The sequence below is a fragment of the Abramis brama genome, assembly GCF_963993115.1.
Source record: "Abramis brama genome assembly, chromosome: 25".
In the NCBI taxonomy this organism is placed as follows: Eukaryota; Metazoa; Chordata; class Actinopteri; order Cypriniformes; family Leuciscidae; genus Abramis; species Abramis brama.
This window is the reverse complement of record NC_139987.1, coordinates 19,221,838-19,246,466: the sequence shown is the minus strand read 5'-3', so window position 1 is coordinate 19,246,466 and position 24,629 is coordinate 19,221,838. Positions and strand designations below refer to the sequence as shown.

The window sequence follows — 24,629 nt, the reverse complement described above, 5'->3', positions numbered from 1 at the left end:
CATCATATTTTCCCTCAATAAATATTCCTTATTTTTCCTTCTACTTTTTTTCTTTTGTGATAATACCCACCAACACACATGATTAGAACAATAACCAAAAAGTACATAGTTAGACACTTTTACATATGATTTAAGGGGGAAAAGACAAAAAACAATAAATAAATATTAATAACAATTTAACATTCACATATTTATATCAAACTCTTATAATGACACATAATTCCTAATAGTTATTCAAGTAATATTATTTGAATATCAAATATTCAATATTAAATAAGCAAATAAATAAAATAACAAATAACTAGCTTAGAAATAAAAGGGAGGGAGGGTTATATAAAAATGTAGTTAATATAGGCTAATATATATTCCTTTATTTTATGGAATATTCTTTGATTTTAGAGTTGCACATATCTTTTCAAAATGTATACATTTGCTCTTAATTTCATGTTATCCTCTCCATAATGTACTTTAGAAACTAAATCTAACCACTCATTTAAAACTGGGGATTCTTGCTTTCTCCAAACAAGTCATAAAAACTCGGTGAGTGTTTTAGCGCAATTTTCTCACCTCATGGGATCACAACACTAAGAGATAGTAAATCTTTTCCTGGATTTTTTTTGTGCGTTCCTGAGATTAGACCTTCCTTAACATAATGCCGAAAACCCGAAGTCTCTAGGTGGTCTGGTTGAGGAGTAGATAGAAGTGCAAGACTGGTGCGCACAGACGCACAGAACAGAAATCATGAGAATTACAGCTTTTAATGCAATAATTTTTAGCGCAATTTTCCCCTGGAAATTGCGCTAAAAATTATTGCATTAAAAGCTGTAATTCTCAGCATTCTAAATAAGTATACATCATCTTTATTAAGTAGCATAGGTCCTATACCTAAAACTATATTTTGTATCTTTATATATTTAGTTTCTTAAAAAAAAATCTTCCCTGAATTAGGCTACTTCTGTTCACTGAAGTACTTCTGTTCGCTAGAAGTTCACTGCAACTTATCCAACATCCTAAAGATAAATTATTATAATTAGAAGATATTTCTAATGTTATAAAATATCGCATATTAATTTTCCAAGCAAAATGTATATTTTAGTCAGAATTATTGCGCTCCTATTTGGCGCGCAGCTCGTTCAATATGAAGATTAGCAGCAAAATGGATACATTTGCATGACTTTCTAACATTTACAGACGGAGAATATAACTGTAAAATGTAAGTTTTGCACTGAGGGGAAAAAAAACATGTCACAAACGCATAAAACAGCACAAAATATACGCTGTTTGATGGTGGATCGATTTGATCCACGATCGACCTCTAGGGCTGCTTCAGAAACGCGTGCACACGCAATTATCTAGACTTGATAAACCTGGATCAAATTAGTGAGATTGCGTGAACTTCAATTACCTTTTATGGAACCACTTTAGCCCCAACTTATTTGTTAGGCTCATTCAAGTCCGGTTTTGGAGTTTAATCCCCGCTTTTCTAAGCGTCTTTTATGGAACAACCCTCTGGTACCTCATATTTGTTTATTTATTTGGATCCCCATTAGCTATGCCCAAGAGCACAGCTAGTCTTCCTGGGGTCCACACAACACATAAAAACATACATTATTTATTATCACATACACAAACGTCATTAACAATACTGTCAATAACAAATCAGGGTCCAAAATCAACACACTTAGATTTTTCTAAACAAACACCAGAGGGTTGTTCCATAAAACAAGATTAAAATACAAGCCAGGCTTATTTTGGTTAGTCAGACTTATTGTTGGTTGATTCTGTTTCATAAAGCAAACTTAAAATAGTTCAAACTCAGTTACTCTGGCAACATATGCTGGGAAACTAGCCTGATCCAGGGCAGGCTAACTGTCAGGCTAAGCCTCAGTTGTTACACATATCCTCTAACACTGACCAATAGGAACACAATGACTGACACTCTCTCATACCATTATTTGTCTTTATTAACTAATTTCAGTCCAAAAATAAATATACAGTAAAGAAAATCAACTTAAATAAGGCTACAATGATAAATGAGACAATATAGACCTACAAACGTGTTAAATTGTATATGAAATGTTTTGTGCCCAAGATTTAATTAGATAGTTTTAAAGATTTATGCATACATTTCTCTCTGGTTTTATTTGGCAGCTGTACATTTTTATGGTTATTAGAAGAACATTAGAACATTACAATCTAAAATAAAATAAAAAAAGCTTATTAAAGCAGAAGTTAAAATCACAAAATTTAACTTTTACTTGATTTACCCCATTACAATAGTCCCTTTACAGTTATTTCTATCATAAAAATACATTTGTAGGTTTAAAATTCTAAATAAAGCACATCTAATGTCCATCTAATGTTTATTATGTCTTTCAATTCAAACACATTTAACACAATCATACAAATAGTTATTTAGTTAATGTAGACTAATATGTATTCCTTTAATTTTAGAGTTGCACATATCTTTTCAAAATGTATACTTTTGCTCTTAATTTCACGTTATCCTCTCCATAATGTACTCTATAAACTAAATCTAACCAAACATTCTTGCTTTCTTCAAAAAAACCAATTATTGCTTTAAAAGTTGTAATTCTCAGCATTCTAAATAAGTATAAGTCATCTTTGTTAAGTAGCTTAGGTCCTAAACCCAAAACTATATTTTGTATCTTTATTATATTTGGTTTCTTAGGAAAATTCTTCCCTGAATTACTTCTGTTAAATTTTGTATTATTATTTTAAATATAAAACATATGAGTATGTAATGAGCTATAAGTTCACTGCAACTTATCCAACATCCTAAAGATAAATTATTATAATTAGAAGATATTGTAACAAATACGACTTTGGGTTAATTTGAATTAGCTCAAAAATATAGGGAATTTTGGAAATATTAATAATTATGAATCATGGTCATAATTCATAAGTCGCATGTACATTTATTTTATCAATTATCGAGATTACCTTGTTCTGTAACTGGTCTGATCACCATTCAATTCGTCCAGCGAATAAATGTAAGATTATCACAGTTAAGAAGGGGTATCTATTTACAAACTCCAAGAAAGTTTATCTTCTGGCCACGAACATCAAACTTTCTGAGTTTATTAATTAAAACCACTCAATGTAGTCTATATATCGAGCTTGTAGCTAGATCTTTTGTTTCATTGACTTATAAGGTGGAATTTCAAACACAGAGACAGTGAAAAGTATTAATGAATTTTAATAAATGTAAGACTAGAGATTATATGGGCTACGAATATAAACGTACGTAAAAATGCAAACGATAAACACATAAACATTTAACCGAAACAAGAACATAAAACAATAACGTGGTCAGAATACATGAAAGAAAGAAAGAAATAGAGAGAAGGGAAAAGCTAGTAATTATTACATACAGAATACAGTTTGTCTTCTGTTCGGGTGATGCTGAGAGGCAGGAAAGCGCGGACGGTGTCCTGTTTCTGCTGCGTCTTCCGGTGTCGCGGGAAGTTTAAAAAGGCTCACTGGATGTAATGTTACCGAGAAAGTTCAGATTCGTCTTCCGGGAGGGAAGAGGCCGGAAATCTTAGTTTCTAAGAGGGAAATCTATGACTCGAACATGCGTTCGTTCGATAGAGAAGGCCAGGGCCTTCTTCAGATGTTCCTGGAGAAACGCTGCGCCGGAGAGGAGGAAGGGCGGCAGCAGGAGGTGAGAAGGAAAGAGCCGGAGAAGAGAGCGAGATGAGGGGGGTTTCTTCCTTTTATCAGACATCTGTTTACGCCCTCCGGTTGGGACAAAAGCCAATCAGATTGTCTTTTCTGAAGCGGGAAAAACTTCTTTGTGTAAAGAAGCCACGCCTCCCTTGACCATATGTCTTATTGAGAGAAAGAATTCATATTTCCTCTTACGATGGTACACACAGAACACTACTTTTTACGGTAATCCCCTATGGATGACGGGTTGAATTAGAACAGGACGGTCAGACAGATATCAAGAATGACAGATAAAGGTCAGGGAAACATAATGTTACATTCATATGCATTATTACACACACATAAAGTTTGATTAAACACACAATAAAACTGTCAGTGTTTCCATTATGGCCAGTGACGACACTTGCGAAACACAGGGATTTGTATCAAACATTTGAAGAGTTTTCTCTGAAATGCTCCATGAAAAGTTCCATGTGTGTTAAGGTGTTGGAATGTTGGCTTGCAAGAGGAACTGGATGAGATGCAGCTTTGGGGTCATAAAGTTTTATGGTCTGAGGTAGGGTTACAAGACCATGGTTCTATTGAGGATCTTCTTTCAATGAACATTTAGAATTCAAACCTATATTCTAGCAAACCACACCTCTATTATAAAGCACTAATCACTCATGCATATCGGAAGGTATACATTCAAGAGCCATATTTCTATATGAAGTTGCACTCAAAGGCTTTTGTGTGTGTGTGTGTGTGTGTGTGTGTGTGTGTGTGTGTGTGTGTGTGTGGAATGTCACGTGATTCAAAGGCATGGGGGGTTTTAGAAGGGATTCTCAAACAGGGTCCTCTTTGTGACTCAAATGTCCCTCTGGGGAAATTATTAACCAGCAAGGATGTGTTTTTGCCATCGCATGATACACTTAATTAAAAGCAGATGTCATTGTTGCTACAATATTTCTGGTGTTATAAAATATCGCATAGCCTATTAATTTTCCAAGCAAAATGTATATATTGGTCAGAATTATTGCGCTTCTATTTGGCACGCATGCACGCAGCAGCGCTCGTTTTTCTAAGATTTACAGATGAAGAATATTCCTGTGAAATGTAAGTTTTGCAAACACCATGTCTCAAACGCATAAAAATATACAACAAAATACGCTGTTTTATGGTGGATCGATTTGATCTATGAACGACCTCTAGGGCTGCTTAAGAAACGCGTACACACGCAGTTATCTAGACTAGATAAACCTGGATCAAATTAGTGGGATTGCGTGAACTTGAATTACCTTTTATGAAACCGCCCCAACTTATTTGTTTGGTTTATTCAAGTCGGGTTTCGGAGTTTAATCCCCGCTTTTCTTAGCATCTTTTATGGAACAGCCCTCTGGTCTAACACTTAAAAAACATCCAACTAACTTATATGCATAACCTCCTATAAATATGATAAGGTGTGCTTTTACCTGCCTTTTAAAATTTTATTTCTGTGTTATTCTAATTAATGACAATGGTATTGTCAAACATTTTCATTGTCCTATATACTACTGTACATTTGAGGAAATTAGTTTTTGCTTTGGGGAGTGAAATCTGCCTTCTGTTGCCTATGGCATATGTGTACGACTCTGAATTGCATTTTAATTGATTGTACCGATCCAATGAAATTTTGTAAAACCTTCCACGTTGCTAATAAAATGGCCTCAGTCATCTGGCCTTCCACCCATAACCAATTAAGATGGAGATGCATGCTGTTAATATTTGTGCCATATGGACATTGTAGAGCAAGTCATGCTGCCTTGTCCTGTACTAGTTGAAGTTTTTATTATCTGGCAATAGTCTAGCTGTGAAAAGAAAAGAGTACCTAATACCATGATTTTCATTATAACTGATGTAAAATATTTTCTGGATCGCCTTACTACAGCTAACACCTTACTCATTTTATTAACCGTGTTGTCAATGTGTTTTGACCAAGACAATTTATTGTCAAGGGTGAAACATCATACATTGTTAATTTCGCGTTTTATTTTAAAACAAGAGGCAAATCATTAGTAAAAATGGAATACATGAGTGGTCCTAGACAGCTCCCTTGAGGAACTCCACATTCCACTGATATTCTCTCTGAATAGCTTCCATGAACACTTACTGGACAACTATTAGGGCCACTAAATGGTATTGTCCTATGAAGCCCACTTGTGTTTTCACCTTGCCATGCTGTAGGGGTTTGTGTGTCCTAGTGACCTTGGGAGCTGCGTTGGCAGGGATTCAGATTCCTGGCAGGTTCAACCATGCTAGATTGGTCTCAGGCGAAGGAACAAACTAAGGACAACACCTGGTCCTGTAGGTTGGGGGTTAGGTGTGGGGCCAACATCCACACCCGGTAAAAAAAACACCATTCTGTTACAGAATCTGTGACAATTGCAAATAACAACACAGAGCCTGCAGTGGACTCAAGCCAAATGGCACAGCCAACTTGCAGTATGACCACTTCTGACAAAGGCCACCAGCAGGATATTAGGAGTGTTACAGACAGTCTCAGCCCAAACTTTAGATCCACGTTGGAGCATGGAATGTCCGAACCATGTAGAATGGGAACCACTCTGTTAAAGGATGATCAGAGCATGCTGCAATTCAAAGCACTGTAATCTCATCATCATACAGTGATGTGGACCAACAAACGGATCTAAGGAGGAGGACAAAACGGCTGGTATAAAGTATAATAACACACAGCCTCTAAAGGCACTGTCATGATATGCTGCTGGTAATATGCAACTTGTATGGTAAGATTGGAACTGACAACCGCAACTGTGATAGAGCTATGGGAAAGCCAAGGCTGTGGGGAAATAAATGACAATGGCATCAGACTAATTGACTTCTGCTTGGACAACAAACTAGTGGTCAGAGGCATCATCATCCAACATAAGGACATCCTCAAGCTGACATGGAACTCACCTTATGGTAACACAATCAACTAGATTGACCACATCCTGAGCAACGGAAAGTGACGCAGGTCCTTTCAAGATGTCAGAGTGTGCTGAGGTGCGGATGTCAACAGTGACGGCTACCTTATGAAAATTATCAAACTCAAGCTTCGGAAGGTGAATCAGGAGAGTCTCCGATATAAACATCTAAATGTTGCCAAGGTACTAGAACTGAAGAACCGTTTTAGTGCCTTAGATGAGACAACAGAGATGTACCCAGACTTTAACACCAAGAAGACCTGTGTTGATACATCTGTCAAGATCTTAGATTACAGAAAGTGGAAACACAAGGAGAGGTTAACACCAGGAACTTGGGTAAAATAGAAGAAAGGAAACAACTCAAAGCCAAAATGCTTAGCACTAAGGCTACGTTCACACTGTCAGTCCAAATCTGATTTTTGTGCATATCCGATTGAAATCCGATTAGATTTAGCTGGTGTGAACGGTAAAAAATCACATGAAATGCAATTTTTACAAATCCATTTCAAGCTACATTCGTGGTTTGAAATCCTATTCAAATCGTAATTCTGAAAATCTGTTTCAGTCTGACCGCTCTGATTGGTTTTCGGGTGGTTTATGTGACTTTTCTTGTGCACATAAAATGTAAAAAAAAAGATCCTCAAATCCTCACGTCTCTTTCCAGGTTTGTTTTCACAATTAAATGCAATAATCTGTCAAAATGATGGAAATCACTTTGAAATAGTATCACGTAATGCTGAAGTTAATGAACATTTTTGATTAAGGCAACATAAGTTACATAAAAGCCTACGGATAAATATTATTACAGTGATATGTAACCCATCCGTTATTGCTGTGGAAAGACTCGCGCTTTAGGGGTTATTTGGTCTGTTGAAAGTACCATGTTGATGCTTTTACACTTTTAAATTTCCTTTTAATGTTCGTTGGTTGAAGGGTGAGTAATGTCATCTCATTGTGACACTTTTTTAATGTATTGTGTTCATAGAGTGAGCCTTTTCACTGATTGTTTACAGCTTAACAGAAGTTACACCCATAATTTGCGCAAAGCATCATGGGGCATGGGAATAAGGTGGACAACAACAACAACATAATAATAATAATGTGTTGATGTCGATAATAATAATATTACTAAGAACAAACTATGGTATTTGTAAAAAAAAAACTTAAACACATGAAAAAACATCTAAAAGCTCATAGTAGTAAGCTTAACAATATATACCATAATGCAACAAGGTGAGTAGTAAGCTTAACAATATACTGTATATCATAATGCAACATGCAACATGGTGGGCCACTCTTTTTGGTGGGCGGCCCACCAGGAAAAGTTCAGGTGCTCCCGATGGGTAGCATCATCTCACTAATCCTGTTCCTGGTTATGAAAAGAGTGCTTTTTTATGGAATGCTCAAGAAATAAATCTAATCATTATCAATATAATATTATTAAAAGATTTCAAGTCCCATTTGAGTGACATTGCTCAAGGGTGCAAGGGTGTCAAGGGTTTAATATACTGATGATCTAACATAATTGAATAATAGATTGTGTCAATAATGTCTCTGTTGGGAAAAGACTGAATGAAAACAATTAATTAACTGTTTATTAATACAGCCATGCATGCTCACTAGAGAGATCTTGTCGCAGTGTTGTGTTATGTTCCCTGGTGTCCACTAGAGGTCCCCTTCCCCCACGGTGTCATTCTCATTAGGAACTACATTTCCCACAATCCTTGTCTGCACTCATCACTGTTCATTGTACCCAGCTGTTCCCCATCATGATTGTTAGTTCTGTGTGTATTTGTATCTGTTTTAGTGTTTGTTATGGAGTCCTTGTTATTCGTCACGCCACTTTGAGGTCTGTTTTCCGCTCTGTCTTGCCTGTTCTTGTTTTGTCTCTTGTTTGGATTTCTTTATGGATTTTGACCCCTGCCTGGACTGTTTATGAATTACGGATTTCCCTATTAAATTACATACTGCACTATTGGATCTTCCGGTGTTTTCTTGAGTGTGGATCGTGACAGATCTAGTTTCTTTTTTCACACTGTCAGACGGCAGCTTCTTTATTGTCTACAAGGTCCATTCACTCCAATGACGAAATCTATAACGATAATATCAGAGGTGGAAAGTAACTAATTACAAATATTTTAGTTACAGTACTTGAGAAGATTTTTTGATTTTTTTTCTACTTTCTTGAGTATAATTAAATTGTGGTACTTTTACTTTTACTTGAGTTGAATAAAAATAAAGTATTCAACTTCGCTACATTTATTTTTCACCAAAAGTACAAAGTAGGCTACTTTGACATACAGTAGGTACCGACGGAGCAACAGGGCGAGCTGACATTTGACCATAGACAGTATAAGAAATGGACATAGCGACTCCATTGACTTCAACGGCGAAAAGTGAAGTCAATTAGAAGCACTCACTTCCTGATAGCTGAGCGTACTGCGCAGACTCAAACTGAGCTTGACAACGTAGATGTGATGTGAGCAACCTGTCTGTCTTCTAGTATCTGTGCCAAGAGAAATCTGAATCATTCCCTTCCGAATCTTGCAGAGACGGAGAGTGTGAGTAAGAGGGTGTCCATGAGCTAGGAGCAGGAGCAACTTTATGAATCTCTATGGGCTTCTCCCTTGACTTTATGCCTCCACGTCCCCCAATTGCCTCTGAGCTTCTCCTCCTGTCTATACGGTAATTTCTCTACTGTGCGACCGAGAGTCGTGTGGTTATAACGCAATCGTTAGCCTATTTTTTACAAAAACTGCTTATACGGGGCCATAACGTAAGATACAAGGTAATGGAGCCTTTTATACATTGTTGTGTTTCTTTAGAAATAAATAATGGACAAATGGAGTCTTTAAATGCCTCAGATGTAAAGTTATTCGCTGTCAAAGTGATGCCAAAATAAATGGGAGTCAATGGAATGCTAACAGCAGGTGATGGTCTGCTAATCAATGGCGGCCTCCAGGGAAGGTACACTTTCTGGGTGATGAATCACTGAACTTACTTAAGCTTTGAACAAAGCTGAAAAAAAAACTCAACAACAGTGAAATAAGATCGCATGATTTATCTGTCAATCAGATGCATGTAAAAGTGTCCTTCATTACAGTGGGCTTGCAGCACATTAGAAAAAAAGAAAGAGAATTTAATTTAACATGTTAACCATACCCCACTTAATTTTCTTTTTTACTGGCACTTTTTTTATTCATACTGTTGTAAATCTCTCTTTTTTTTATTGGACCTCTCACTTAACCTTCTTTGCTTTCAATTATGAAATGATTCAAATGAAAACATTCAAATGATCTTACCTGGACTTACTTTTAAACATACTTTTCAAAATTAGTAATAAAACAATCGCTCTTGACAACAGGGAAAGCTAGTATGTTTGCTTAGCATACTGTCAAACACTACAATTTATGAGTTTAATATCATGTTTTGCTCCAAAATCACAATACATGTCAGTCATGTTTGAAATTACTTTTGTGGTTTCATGTTGCTTCTTAACACAGAGTGAGAATGTATTATTTTATTAAATTCTGTGATACAAGCTATATTGATTAGCATTGCATTAAACGGTTAGTTCACCCAAAAATGAAAATTAGCCCATGATTTACTCACCCTCAAGTCCTTCTTGGTGTACATGACATCCTTCTTTCAGACAAATACAATCAGAGTTATATTTAAAAATGTTCTGGCTCTTCCAAGAACCTTTCTATTGTTCTGAAAGAAGAATGTCATATACATCTAGGATGACTTGAGGGTGAATAAATCATGGGCTAATTTTCCTTTTTGAGTGAACTATCTCTTTAAAGACATACATCATTCTTATGAAAAAACCTGAGATAGCTTGATGAACACAGATATATTATCGCTATCATCTGTTTGTCTTCATGTTTCATCAGTCAAAACATCTGTATTTGCATTTTATTATATCCATAAGGCATTTCCTGAAATGTCATAAGTTTAATACTTCTATGAATCTCACTTGTGGACTTTCTGCACAAGGGATGAATCAGTACTGGGCTTGCAGTATGAATGAAACAGAAATGACGTGAGTGTTTAGCGCTCCATATCGCTATCATCTCCCCATTTTGGTTAAAAATTGAAAAATAATACTAAAGTACTTTGTAATGTAGTTACTTGAGTAGTTTTTAAGCAAACTACTTATTTACTCTTACTTGAGTCATATTATTTTTCAGTACTTCTACTTGTACTCAAGTAAATTATTACTTAGCCTAAGTAGCAATACTTAAGTACAATTTGTTGGTACTCTTTCCACCACTGGATTATATAAAGTTTTAAAGTTTTGCTCATTTACAGGTTCATAATTTTGTTTAGGGAGTATATTTTACATAATTTAAATTTACATTGTTGTTCCACATGCTGCTTTCACCCTCTGTCTCTGTTTTAGTTTTGGTTAGTCACCTCAGTTGTGATTAGTCAATTGTCGGGAAGGTAACGGCACTTATACCATAACTAGCGAGTCCCGAGGCTTCCTGGGGCACTGTAACTATGCCAACTAACTTTAGTCAGTGCAGTTGGTGGGAGAGCAACTGTGCCTAACTGTGCAGCCTGGCATGTCCCCCATCATGATTGTGCATTTTTCACATTTTTCACCGGTGATCAGTTCTGCACAGATTTTGCTGATCTCAATTGAGCCTATTGACTAATGCTGCAGAATGCCTTTTATTATATTCACTTTTTGTATTGACTTTAAAAAGTGTAATTAAAAAATTAATAATTGTAATTATATATTTAAATTAAATTTATTCAAACTAGAACCATATTACTGTATATTTTACTAGAAAGTCCATATCAGAAAACAGGAAATTGCTATATAGATCTAAAGATTTATATGAAAACCCTTTCAAATATGGGTTTAATATATATATATATATATTACATTTATTTTTTTATTTAACTGTATTATGTGCTTGCCCTTTCCATGTCTTTAGATATTTGTACTCATGAAAAAATACAAATGACACTTATGAGAAAAACCCCACAGAAACCCCACTGCACATTTTGGATGAGTTTCTGCTATACTCTGATATTGTAATTAAAATATACAATTGTACAGTACATACAGTTGTTGATTCTTGTTGGTAGTGTTTTAATCATTATGAATACCTGTATATTAAATATGACGCATATATTTATTGAATCATACCATGACACAACAGATCTGACAAAGTATATGTATAGTTACTATTATTTAAATGTGTGAAATGGCCAAAACACTTTCCAAGACATTTTCGTTACATTACATCAATTTCGTCAAATACTGTCCATTACACTACAATATATCTATACTTTGGCTCAATCTCTAACATGAGGAAGAGCATCACAAAAGACATTATTAAATGCAACAGCAACATCATAATCAGTCATGGGAATTAACACAATAATCTATTATGATAAAACCTTTGAATTATTTGGTGCAACTTTTTAGTGCAAAAATACATCTGCTAATCGTTTCCTGATCTCTTTAGCCCTGGTGCAATAAACAGTGGGGTTTATTAAGCGAGGAATTAACGAGGAAATAATTAATATTGCATTTCTCTCTGTTAAAGTTAGCACAACTCCTATTCGAGTTAATAATGCAGAGACCAGCATTGATGCATAAAAACTGAGCAGAACAATGAGGTGACTCAAACAAGTGATGATCATTTGCTTTCTGCTTGCATTATTGGAGAGTCTAGTCACAATATATGCCAGAACAGCATAAGTGCACATAATAAACGGAAACTGTCCACAGAACCACCACAGATTAATCATTGCAGGCAAGAAAAAAATATGGTTCAGGATTGACACAAGCAGCTCTGATCATGGATGGATAATCACAGAAGACATATCTGATAACAGGCTGACAGTATGGAAGATTGTCTGCCATAGAAGGATAAACAGCCATTAGAGTGATAGTAATGAGCCAAGTCAGAAAAATTAGCAGAAACATTTGTGAATTTGTTACAATGTTGTGATACCTTAAAGGAAGTCTAATTGCAAGAAGTCGGTCAATTGCCATTAATGTCAGAGCCATGCATACTGTGAAATCACCAAGATGATAGAAGAACATCCTTGAGATACAAGAGTAGTATGACACAGTTTTAATCTCAGCCAGCAGCACTGAGAACATGGTTGTGCTGCCGGTACAGGAGTACATTATGTCAGCAACAACAGCTAGATTACAGATTAATATGTACATTGGTTTGTGTAAATGTCTGTCAGTCAAGATGATACACAAATTGATGTCGTTCCCAAGCAATATGAGCATGTAGGTTATTAAGATGAGGAATCCAAAGAGCTTTTGGTTCTGCAGGTGATCAAATCCAGTAATTATAAAGTTGTCTACATTATTCATAGTGTAATTTGAAATGTTCTTTCCTCTGTTAAAGAAATAGACACAAGGACATTAAAATACGGTTAGGTGCCTTGTTCAAGGGCACCTCAGTCATTTCCTGCCGGTATTGAGAATCGAAACTGAAACCTTTGGGTTGGTTACCAGTTTGGTAACCATTAGGCCACGACTACCCCCTAAATTAATTTCATTATTTAATTTCATTGACTAAATATGTTCAATGTCATTTTCGATACTTTCGATAGCTGTCTACATTGTTCACTGTGTAATTTGTCATTTTCTGCCCACTGCTAAACAAACAGATGCAAGTACATTAAAATAATCTATACAAATAAGTCAAAATCAATTAGATCCTTGATGTATTCATATAAGCACAGAAAAAAAGGTCCTGTGACGGAAAATGGCAGAAAGATGCAGACGGCATATGTAACGGCAAACTGTAAAAGCTGAAGTATAGTTTCAGAAGAAATACAAAAAGTTTCAATCATTATAAAAAAATATTCAATATCAAGAACACTTAGTTAACACTAACATTAGTTACAGTATAGTCTCAACCTGAGACGTTAACATTAACATGAACTAGCAATGAACGGTTGAACAATGTATTGCTCATTGTTAGTTAATGTTATTGTAAAATGTAAAGTGTTAGGGTTAGGGTTATATATACAACATTTGTAAATGACTAGTTTTCTTTTTTTTCCATCATTTTAAATCCAATAATGCTGTTCGCAATGGGATTGTAGTTCTTTCCCTCACTTTCCCTCACGGTAGTTCTTTCCCTCACTTTCCATCCTCGCTCATGACTCTTTAGAAAGGTTCCTCGCTCCTCATTCCTCGCCTGCTTGCCTCCTTGCTGTTCAACTAGAGCAGGGTTCCTCAAACTCAGTCCTGGAGGGCTGCTGTCCTGCAGAGTTTAACTCCAACCCTGATCAAACACACCTGACCAAGCTAATCAGTGTCTTCAGGATCACTAGAAACTCACAGGTAGGTGTGTTTAATCAGGGTTGGAGCTAAACTGTGCCGCCGGCTGACAGCATGGGTTGTCATGGCAATCCAGCGCTTCCTTTGCCAAAATATGCATAAAAAGTTTTTCCTCTTTCACTACCCCCAATGGTGGGGCGGTCAGGGGGTTCCTGGTGATTCCCCAGGTGGAGTGTGCAGTTATGGTCATGCCACCCCCAATCTGCAAGTCCACTAAGCTAAAGCACTTGTATGCACAAGGGTAGTTCTGAGCGGAGGTTGATGCAGGAACTTCACTCGTAAGTACGCCCAATGGTTGATCCCTGTTCTAGGCTAGGTTCTGCTCTGCTGTCCCTGCCAGTGTTGACCAAAGGACCCCCCCCCCCCCCTTATTTTATTTTTGTAACTTTTTTTTTTCTTGCAAAACATAAAGAGATGACGTTTATGACATACAACTTTGTATACTATATACAAAATGTATTAGAGTTAACAAAGAGCTTAAAACAAAGAGCTTAAAAAAAGAGCATGATGAGGTCAAGATATTAATCTATACATCAGTTATATTGCACACATTTTAGCCATGTTATGTCTAAATAAGTTTCATAGGTAAGAAATGTTAGGTAATGCAGGGTCCAAAGATGAGATGGCAAGTGTTGAGACACTCACACACGGATATTTAAAGCATATTATAAAAACTTTTTGTATAAAATACCCCCTAAACCCTCATTCACTATTCCCTATGTTAGTCCACTAATACTTGAAGGAGTGAATGAAAACGAGTGCGTGAATTCGGACAGCCGTTGATCGTACATCGGCTGTATACAGCCGGGTTCGTCGCTTATTGGGGTCCCCTGAAAACATTTCCATTGTGGTCTGTCCTAATTGCAACGCGTTTCTGTATTTGGTTGTGTTGTGAACTTTTGCAGCGCTTTTCTGTGTTTGGTTGTGCTGTGAGTATTTGGAGGACACGTGTGTTGTAAAACTGATGAAGATGTTTTCTTAATTTGCGGGTGCTTTTTCTATTTGCATGTGTTTTCTTCAGTTGCAGCGTGTTGAGCTCTCTCGGCCACCATAGAAAGTGTCTACACAACACAAACTGAATAGGCAGATTTGAAGGGTTTATTTCCTCAAAAAGATTTAGATGTTTATTGTCATATTATACATTTCTAAAATAACATAGAACTGATGACTTTAAATTTTTTTGCACTTTTTTTTAACTTAATTTAAAGGTTTGTAAATACAATTTTTACAATAGTTTAGGCCCTTTCTGGTGGCCTAGAGGGCCCTGATGGTTCTCCTCTGATCATAACATACATGAAACAACAAATCTGACAAAGTATTTACTGTATAGTTACAAAGTAAATTTGTTATTATTATAATTATGATATTTTCAATATTATTTAAGGTGTGGGACTAAGTACAAAAATGTAACAAAGTTTTTTTTTTTCTGCGGCAGCTATCTCCTCTAGAAAGATGTTCTGTTGTACATTACATTATGAATTTTATCAAATACTGTCCATTACACTACAATGTATCAACAAGTCTATGCTTTGGCATAATCTCTAAATTGAGCAGGAGCATCAGAAAAGACATTATTGAAAAGCAAAACAGCAATCACAATTAGACATGAGAATGAAAATAATAATCTATTATGATAAAACCTTTAAATGATTTGGTGCAACTTTTTTGTGCAAAAATACATCTGCTAATCGTTTCCTTATCTCTTTAGTCCTGGTGCAATAAACAGTGGGGTTTATTAGGGGGGGAATTAATGAGGAAATAATTAGTATTGCATTTCTCTCTGTTAAAGTAAGCACAACTCCTATTCGAGTTAGTAATCCTGAGACCATTTTCGGTGCATAATAACTAAACAAGACAATTAGGTGACTTAAACAAGTGTTAATCATTTGCTTTTTGCTTGCATTATTGGAGAGTTTAGTCACACTATACGCCAGAACAGCATAAGTGCACATTATAAACGGAAACTGTCCACAGAACCACCATAGATTAATCATTGCAGGCAAGAAAAAATATGGTTCAGGATTGACACAAGCAGCTCTGATCATGGACGGATAATCACAGAACACATATCTGATAACAGGCTGACAGTATGGGAGATTGTCTGCCACAGAAGTCAAAATACCCATTAGAGTGATAGTAATGAGCCAAGTCAGAAAAATTAGCAGAAATGTTCGTGAATTTGTTACAATGCTGTGATATCTTAAAGGAAGTCTAATTGCAAGAAGTCGGTCAATTGCCATTAATGTCAGAGCCATGCATACTGTGAAATCACCAAGATGATAGAAGAACATCCTTGAGATACAAGAGTAGTATGACACAGTTTTAATCTCAGCCAGCAGCACTGAGATCATGGTTGTGCTGCAGGTACAGGAGTACATTATGTCAACGACAGCTAGATTACAGATTAATATGTACATTGGTTTGTGTAAATGTCTGTCAGTCAAGATGATACACAGATTGATGCCGTTCCCAAGCAATATGAGCATGTAGGTTATTAAGATGAGGAATCCAAGGAGCTTTTGGTTCTGCAGGTGATCAAATCCAGTGATTATGAAGCCGTCTACATTATTCACAGTGTAATTTGCCATTTTCAGTAAAGAAATAGACACAAGCACATTAAAATACACAATCTACAAGGGACAAGTCAAAATGAATTAAAGTCTTGATGTACTCATATATGCATAGGAAAAAAGCTCCTGTGAAGGAAAAGATGCAGACAGTGTCTGTAACAGCAAGGTGATGAAAACTGGAAAAGTTGAAGTACAGTTTCAAAAGAAATACAAAAAGAGTTTCAGTCATGTTAAAGAGTAAATATGAATAACATTCTTCTTTTGGCGTTTTTCTTTAAGTACTCAAAAACATTTGAATTTCTAATCAGTGAATATTAAAATAGCATGCAAGAGATTCTGAGATGTTCTTCTCATCCAGTACAGACTGATGTCCTGCCTTTTATATGTTTATAGTGTGACAGATACGTCATGGTTTCTTAGCAACCGTGATTAAACATGGAAGTTTGTTCAAAACACAATAGTTCATAACAGTTCAAAGCTGATAATACATAAGCCATAGTTCAACATAAAATGTTATGTAATAAATATTTTTGTAATATAAAAATAATAAACTAATATTGTATTATTTTAGCCTAGGTTGATTCATTATAATTGAATGAGATTAAATATGTTCAGTGCCATCACATTGATTAAATACAATGACCTAATTTCACATCATAACATACATTTATTTCAGCATGATTTCTGTTGATGAATCAATATATCCAAAATCATGTAGCAATCAACTACAAAACTCATTAATGCCAATAATATTTGCCACCACAGACTAATAATATCCAAATAATTAAGGGACCAATTTTTCAGTGTTTAAATGAAAGCAGAGTTAGGATATGATGGCGTTTAAGGACGATTATCAATGCATAAAGCATAAAATGGTGTTCTTTTGGGCTGTGCTTACACTAGCTCAAATATATATATATATATATATATATATTTTTTTTTTTTTTTTTTTTACATATTTGAGACAGATTAGATATTGTTACACAAGTGTAGTAAACAACCCACACACAAAAAAGCTTCTTTTGATGAAATGAAATAAAAGCAAACATCAATAGAATCTTCAGTTTAGGCGAGAGTTTAATGTAAACACTGATATCAGAGAGTTGTGTCTTCAGTCAATGTAAAAAGGTGGGACAAAAAATTGTGTATGGTCAAAAGTTTGGATCTGTGCATTAAGCCTTGCAGTTTAAATGCAGCCATACAGATATGGCTATTTCCAGCTGCCGTCCTTCGGATGAGACAGTAAACCGAGGTCCTGACTCTCTGTGGTCATTCAAAATCTTAGGATGTCCTTCGAAAAAACAGTAGGAGTTTAACCCTGGCATCCTGGTCGAATTTTCCTATTGGCCTCTATCCATCATCATGGCCTCCTAAACATCCCCATGTATACAGTATATACTGATTGGCTTCATCACTCTGTCTTCTCTCCACCAATAAGCTGATGTGTGATGGGCATTCTAGCGCACTATGGCTGCCGTTGCATCATCCAGGTTGATGCTGTACATTGGTGGTGGTTGAGAAGATTCCAAGGTTCCCTTTCAAGGGAACTCGCGTTGCGTCGAGATTGACTCTATGGGAACGCTTTGCGTGATGATGTCTTGAAGCACATGTAAAATCAGTCCAATGGCGTGGCGGAACGTCAGATGCGGGTGACGTCACGTACCAGGAAACTATAAAGCCTGCTTGAAAACAGAGAGCGGCAGCTTCTGTGTCTTCAGTAGCGCTCTTTGTGAAATCTGTCTTTGTCTATTTGGTGTTGTTTTGTCACTCAAATATATATATATAATGGCCAGCAAGCAGTTCAGAATGTGTGTGCATCCCTGCTCGCGTTATATTACGGATGGGGACACGCACGTTCTGTGTATTGTTTGTTTGGGAGAGGAGCATGCCCAGTCAGCACTCGAGGGTGCTGGCTGTGTGCATTGCGAGGCGCTGTTCATGCGCACGCTCCGATCCCGGCTGAGTTTCTTCCGGGAAGCTCGCGTTCCCCAGGGCTCGGGTCCCGCTGCTGCTGAGGCACAGCGGCGATCTCAGTCCTGGGGTTCGCAAATGGATCTATCAGCAGGGTTTGAGACGGGCTCTGCCCTATCTCAGCCTTTGTCTGATAGATCCAGTGTTTCTCATCAGGGTTCGGAAGCACGCGATGCGGTTTCTTCCGCCCTGATGATGGAACAAACACTGCAATTATCCAGTTCTGAGGAACTGGATGTTGTTAGTGTTCACGCTGAGTCTGAGGGTGCCCCACCTCAGTCTCATGCATATGAAGAATTACTCGAAGTAGTGACAAGAGCAGTCGAAAGACTTTCCATTGAGTGGCCATCCGATAAGCAGGACGTTCGTTCAAAAAGTAAACTTGACGAACGCTTCCTGCCGTCACGTGCACAACCACAACACCGTAACCTGCCGTTTTTTCCCGATCTCCATACCGAGGTGTCGAGATCGTGGGAGAAACCAGTATCATATAGAGTGTTTAATCCACAAACTTCTAATTACTCCTCTATAACTGGGTATAAAGAGCATGGTTATGGGGGGATGCCGAAAGTCGAAGAGACGCTTGCGAGCTATCTCTTGCCAGTGTCGGCATCCTCCCTAAAGGGTTCGGTTCTGCAAGGCAAGGCTTATTCCGCGTCTGGTCAGGCTGCAGCGTGTTTACACACGATGTCTTTGCTGCAGGCTTATCAGGCGGAATTATTGGGAGATCTCGATGAGGGCGGGGGTATTGGTCCTGAAGTGGTATGCAAATTGCGCAGAGCCACAGATTTGTCTCTCAGGGCCACCAAGGAGACGGCTAAATCCATCGGCCGTTCTATGGCAGCCCTGGTGGCCACTGAGAGGCATCTGTGGCTCAATCTATCTAATATCAAAGAGAAAGAGAAACATTTTCTTTTAGATGCGCCCATTTCTACTTCGGGTCTATTTGGTGATGCTGTTACTACTGCTGTAGATAAATTCCAAGAAGCTTCTAAGCAATCAGCTGCACTACAGAAAATTCTTCCCCGTCGATCTTTTCATTAGGCTGCTGAGCGGGAGCAGCCTCACTCATCTAGAAAGAGCTCTGAACATCGTGCCACTCAAAAACAGAGCGTGTCTTCCCGTGCTCCCTCACAAAAATCTCGGGGACACGGAGGGCACGCTCAAACCCGGCAGTCTTCGAGGGGTAGAACGGATCTGCGGACCGTTATTATCGCCAAGAAGGCTGTGGGGAAAAAGTCCTGACGCTCGAGGGCTCAGGACAATGAGGGTAGTCTCCCCCGAAGTAGAGCGGTCAACACCTCTTTTTACGGTGCCCGTCTCCCTTCGGTGCCCTCAGGGGACCGTTCTGCCAACCCTGCCACCTCCGGTGCTTCAGGGCGCAGCGGTCTCCGGCGAGGACATATCTCAAGGACCACCCGGAAACGTAGTGGCCTCGGGATGCCCGCCCCCTCCAAGGAGGGTTTTAGAGCAGTCCGTTCAGTCGTTCCCTGCCGGTGCGCCGTTACAGGGCGACGAACCGACTACTCAACAACAACAACAAAGTCCAGAAGCCAGTCTCGAGAGACTGGTACCTCTAGTAGAATCTTTGACAGCGTGGAAGCTACTGCCAAATGTTTCTCGATGGGTCCTGCAGACCGTAGAAAAAGGGTATCAAATACAATTCAAGAAACGCCCACCTCGGTTTATGGGGGTCCTACCCACAGTGGTGAACCCAGAGCAGGTTCTGGTCATGGAACAAGAAGTGAACACTCTGTTAGAGAAAGGGGCCATAGAATATGTACCTCCCTCCAACAGGGAAACCGGGTTTTACAGCCGGTATTTCATAGTTCCAAAGAAGGACGGGGGATTGCGTCCCATTTTAGATCTTCGAGTTCTGAACGAATCAGTCATGCAGCTCAAGTTCAAAATGTTGACTTTGAAATAGATCGTGCCACAAATCAGGTCCGAGGACTGGTTTGTTACGATAGATCTCAAGGACGCATATTTCCATATTTCCATTCGTCCATGTCACTGGAAGTTCCTGAGGTTTGCTTTCGGGGGCAAAGCATACCAATATCGAGTTCTTCCATTCGGTCTAGCTTTATCACCCCGCACTTTCACCAAATGCGTGGATGCAGCTCTGGCGCCCTTGCGCCTTCAGGGTATTCGCATAATGAACTACATTGACGATTGGTTGATTTTAGCTCAGTCGCATCAGATGGCGGTTCGGCATCGAGATGTCGTCCTCGCCCATATGAAAGAGTTGGGGTTACGGCTGAACGCCAAGAAGAGTGTGCTTTCTCCACTTCAGAGGACCACTTTTTTAGGCGTGGTTTGGGATTCAGTGTCGATGCAGGCGCGCCTGTCACCGCCACATATAGAGTCCATCCTTGCAGCTGTGAAAAGTGTAAAGCTAGGCCAGCTACTCACTGTCAAACAGTTCCAGAGACTGTTGGGTCTCATGGCAGCAGCTTCCAACGTGATACCTTTTGGACTGCTGCACATGAGGCCCCTGCAGTGGTGGCTCAGGACCAGGGGGTTTTCCCCGAGGGGCAACCCATTTCGCACAATCAAGGTCACGCGGCGATGCCTACGTGCCTTGGTTATGTGGAAAAAACCTTGGTTCCTGTCCCAAGGCCCAGTGTTGGGAGCTCCTTGTCGTCGCAAACTGCTAACGACGGATGCTTCCCTCACGGGTTGGGGAGTGATTCTAGAGGGTCGCTCATCTCAAGGTCTGTGGGAAGACCATCATCGTTCATGGCATATCAATCGCCTAGAGATGTTAGCTGTCTTCCGGGCTCTGAGGAGCTTTATCACAGGTCTCAGGGGACACCATGTGTAGTACATACGGACAACACGTCGGTAGTCGCCTATATCAAGGGGGTCTGCGCTGGCACGCCATATCCTCTTGTGGTCCCAGGGGAAGCTGTTGTCACTCAGGGTAGCTTAAATCCCTGGGGTCCAGAATATAAGAGCAGACACTCTGTCGAGACAGGGGCTGAGGCCCGGGGAATGGAGGCTCCACCCCGAGGTGGTGGAGCAGATATGGAGGGAGTTTGGCCAAGCACAAGTGGATCTGTTTGCGTCTCGAGAGACGTCTCACTGTCCACTTTGGTTCTCCCTCACGCATCCAGCTCCTCTGGGACTGGATGCTATGGTACAGACGTGGCCAAGGCTACGTCTGTACGCCTTTCCCCCAGTTGCTCTGCTCCCGGGAGTTCTGGAAAGAGTTCGCAGGGACCGGGTCCATCTACTTCTTATAGCCCCGCGCTGGCCGGGCAGAGTATGGTTTCCCGATCTTGTGTCTGTCCTCGACGGGCCTCCTTTGGAGCTACCCATCAGGAGGGACCTTCTGTCCCAAGCGGAGGGCTCGATATTACACCCCCGACCAGAACTGTGGAACCTGTGGGCTTGGCCTCTGAGGGGGCCCAGCTCATAGAGTCAGGTCTCTCAACTGAGGTTGTTGAGACCATTCTACAGTCCAGAGCTCCCTCCACGAGGAAACTTTATGCCCTGAAGTGGAGAGTTTTCACTTCTTGGTGTAGTGACCGTTGGTTGGACCCAGTTAACTGCCCTGTTGGTACAGTGCTGGAGTTCCTGCAAGAACGGTTCACTGCAGGTCTGACTCCGTCCACTTTAAAGGTTTATGTGGCGGCCATAGGTGCTTACCACATTCCTTTGGGTGGAATGTCTGTGGGGAAAGACCCCTTGGTATCTCGTTTCCTTCGTGGCACTTTGAGGCTGAGGCCTGCAGTTCGCTCTAGGTTGCCTCCATGGGATTTGTCCATTGCTCTGCAAGGCCTTTCCCTGGCCCCTTTTGAGCCTATTGAGGAGGTTCCGGAGAAGTTCCTGACAGTGAAAGCTCTGTTCCTTCTAGCTATTTCTTCTCTTAAGAGAATAGGGGATCTTCAAGCACTGTCGGTTGCTCCGTCATGCTTAGAGTTTGCACCTGGTATGGTCAAAGCTTTCCTGCATCCAAGACCGGGTTACATCCCTAAGGTCCCCACTAATGTGGCCAGGCCTATTATTCTGCAGGCCTTCTGTCCTCCTCCTTTTCAAAATGCGGACCAGGAAAGAAACAATTTGCTTTGCCCAGTTCAGGCATTAGACGCTTATGTCCACAGAGCTGCCCTGTGGCATAGAACTGACCAATTGTTTGTGTGTTTTGGGTCCCCTAACAAGGGATCCCCAGTGTCTAAGCAAAGAATGAGCAAGTGGGTGGTTGAGGCTATTTCGCTTGCTTATGAAGCGGCCGGGCAGCCTTCTCCTATGGCTGTCCGGTCGCACTCTACAAGGAGTATGGCGGCCTCCAAGGCCCTTATTTCAGGAGTTTCTCTCCAGGACGTGTGTGATGCAGCAGGCTGGTCCTCACCGCACACCTTTGTCAGGTTTTACTCCTTGGACCTGGACTCTACACCAGGGTCTCAGGTCCTGTCATCCTAGTGCTGCTCTACATGATTTCACACAGGACAGACACTTGTAGCTATGGTGGCGTTGGTATAGACGTTCCCATAGCGTCAATCTCGACGCAACGCTCGTTCCCTCTACAGGGAACAGAGGTTACAGTCGTAACCGAGGCGTTTTCAAAGGTTTACCAGGACTTCAATTTCAGAAAGTCAAATTCAAGTACTTCAAGCACCTTGTACGAACCCTGCCCCCCTTCCATATAAAGTGCTTTGAGAGCCAAGAAAAGTGCTAAATAAATGTAACAAATTATTATGATTATTATTAACTCAGCACTCCAGTTGTCAGGATACAGGCACGGAGACAGAGGTAAGTGAATCCAAACAGCTTTATTCAAGTTGACAATAGTGCAAGGTGAGTATTCAGTGAGTTCAAATGCAGATTCAGTGAAGATCACTCGGTGCAGGGCAGACAGCAGGTAAGCATGTTCACTTCAGGTTTGTAGATACCAAACAGTCACAGTTCATAAATATTTGTCTTTTCTCTTTCAGATGCAGTCAATAGTAAACAAGCTCGGAGGAAACACTGGAAGCTCGGGAGAACAACGGATCACAGGCAATAGGAAATCAAACAGGATTCCTGTAGACAGCAGAACAATGACACAGAGGTTAGTGTTTCACAGGAGAGTATACATTACATCTTGGAAGCATCAGAGTTTCAGGAGACAACAGATCATGGTCTATTCCTGTTGGAGGCTTGACCTTGAACTGAGGCTGTGGTGAGTATTTTATAGAGCTTGCTGATGAGGCTGCTGATTGTGAACAGGTGCAGGTGATTATACTCAGGGGAGAGTAATTGCAGGTGCGCCAAAGAGGATCCTGGGGAATGTAGTGCAAAGATAGACGGTGAACGTGACACCAGTTAAGTCACATCACGTTTATTTATATAGCACTTTAAACAATAGATTGCTTAAAATCAAGCAGCTTTACAGTATTAAACATGAAAAAATAGTGACAGTTTCTCTTTCAAGTAGAATTATAACTTCAATTTCTACTATAAACCAGATCTCCAGTGTGTTGGTATTTACTCGTGGACATCTGACCTTGACGGACTGAACAGAAGAAATTAACAGGAGTAGATTTCCATGTGAAAGAACCTATTACGTAATCGACACGGACCAATGGTAGTTCAAAGGTGTTTACCAGCCAGAGCAAACTTTTTGGGAAAGTACAATGCTAAATCAGATATACAGTAAGGAAAATAAGTATTTGAACACCCTGCTATTTTGCAAGTTCTCCCACTTAGAAATCATGGAGGGGTCTGAAATTGTCATCGTAGGTGCATGTCCACTGTGAGAGACATAATCTAAAAAAAAAAATCCAGAAATCACAATGTATGATTTTTTAACTATTTATTTGTATGATACAGCTGCAAATAAGTATTTGAACACCTGAGAAAATCAATGTTAATATTTGGTACAGTAGCCTTTGATTGCAATTACAGAGGTCAAACGTTTCCTGTAGTTTTTCACCAGGTTTGCACACACTGCAGGAGGGATTTTGGCCCACTCCTCCACACAGATCTTCTCTAGATCAGTCAGGTTTCTGGGCTGTCGCTGAGAAACACGGAGTTTGAGCTCCCTCCAAAGATTCTCTATTGGGTTTAGGTCTGGAGACTGGCTAGGCCACGCCAGAACCTTGATATGCTTCTTACAGAGCCACTCCTTGGTTATCC

The 24,629-nt window shown here is 39.4% G+C and overlaps 2 protein-coding genes and 1 pseudogene across 3 annotated transcripts in view; 1 reads left to right on the top strand and 2 right to left on the bottom strand.

The window, feature by feature from the left end:
- LOC311076043 (uncharacterized protein) overlaps nucleotides 1-24,629 on the top strand; it is a 198,364-nt gene that overhangs the window by 67,225 nt on the left and 106,510 nt on the right. The window contains exon 2 of the mRNA XM_084103876.1: nucleotides 23,447-23,562. Within this exon, the coding sequence (XP_083960002.1) occupies nucleotides 23,447-23,562 (116 nt within the window). The remainder of the gene's footprint in view (nucleotides 1-23,446; nucleotides 23,563-24,629) is intronic.
- Nucleotides 12,078-12,990, bottom strand: LOC311076589 (olfactory receptor 6N1-like; annotated as a pseudogene). Its single transcript has one exon. The product of its transcript is annotated as an olfactory receptor 6N1-like (transcript).
- On the bottom strand, nucleotides 15,597-16,872 carry LOC311076039 (olfactory receptor 6N1-like; the record flags this gene model as incomplete). The annotated part of the gene is made up of 1 exon (XM_084103872.1): nucleotides 15,597-16,872. The coding sequence occupies exon 1, from the start codon at nucleotides 16,554-16,556 to the stop codon at nucleotides 15,597-15,599; it is 960 nt and encodes a 319-aa protein (XP_083959998.1). The 5' UTR covers nucleotides 16,557-16,872.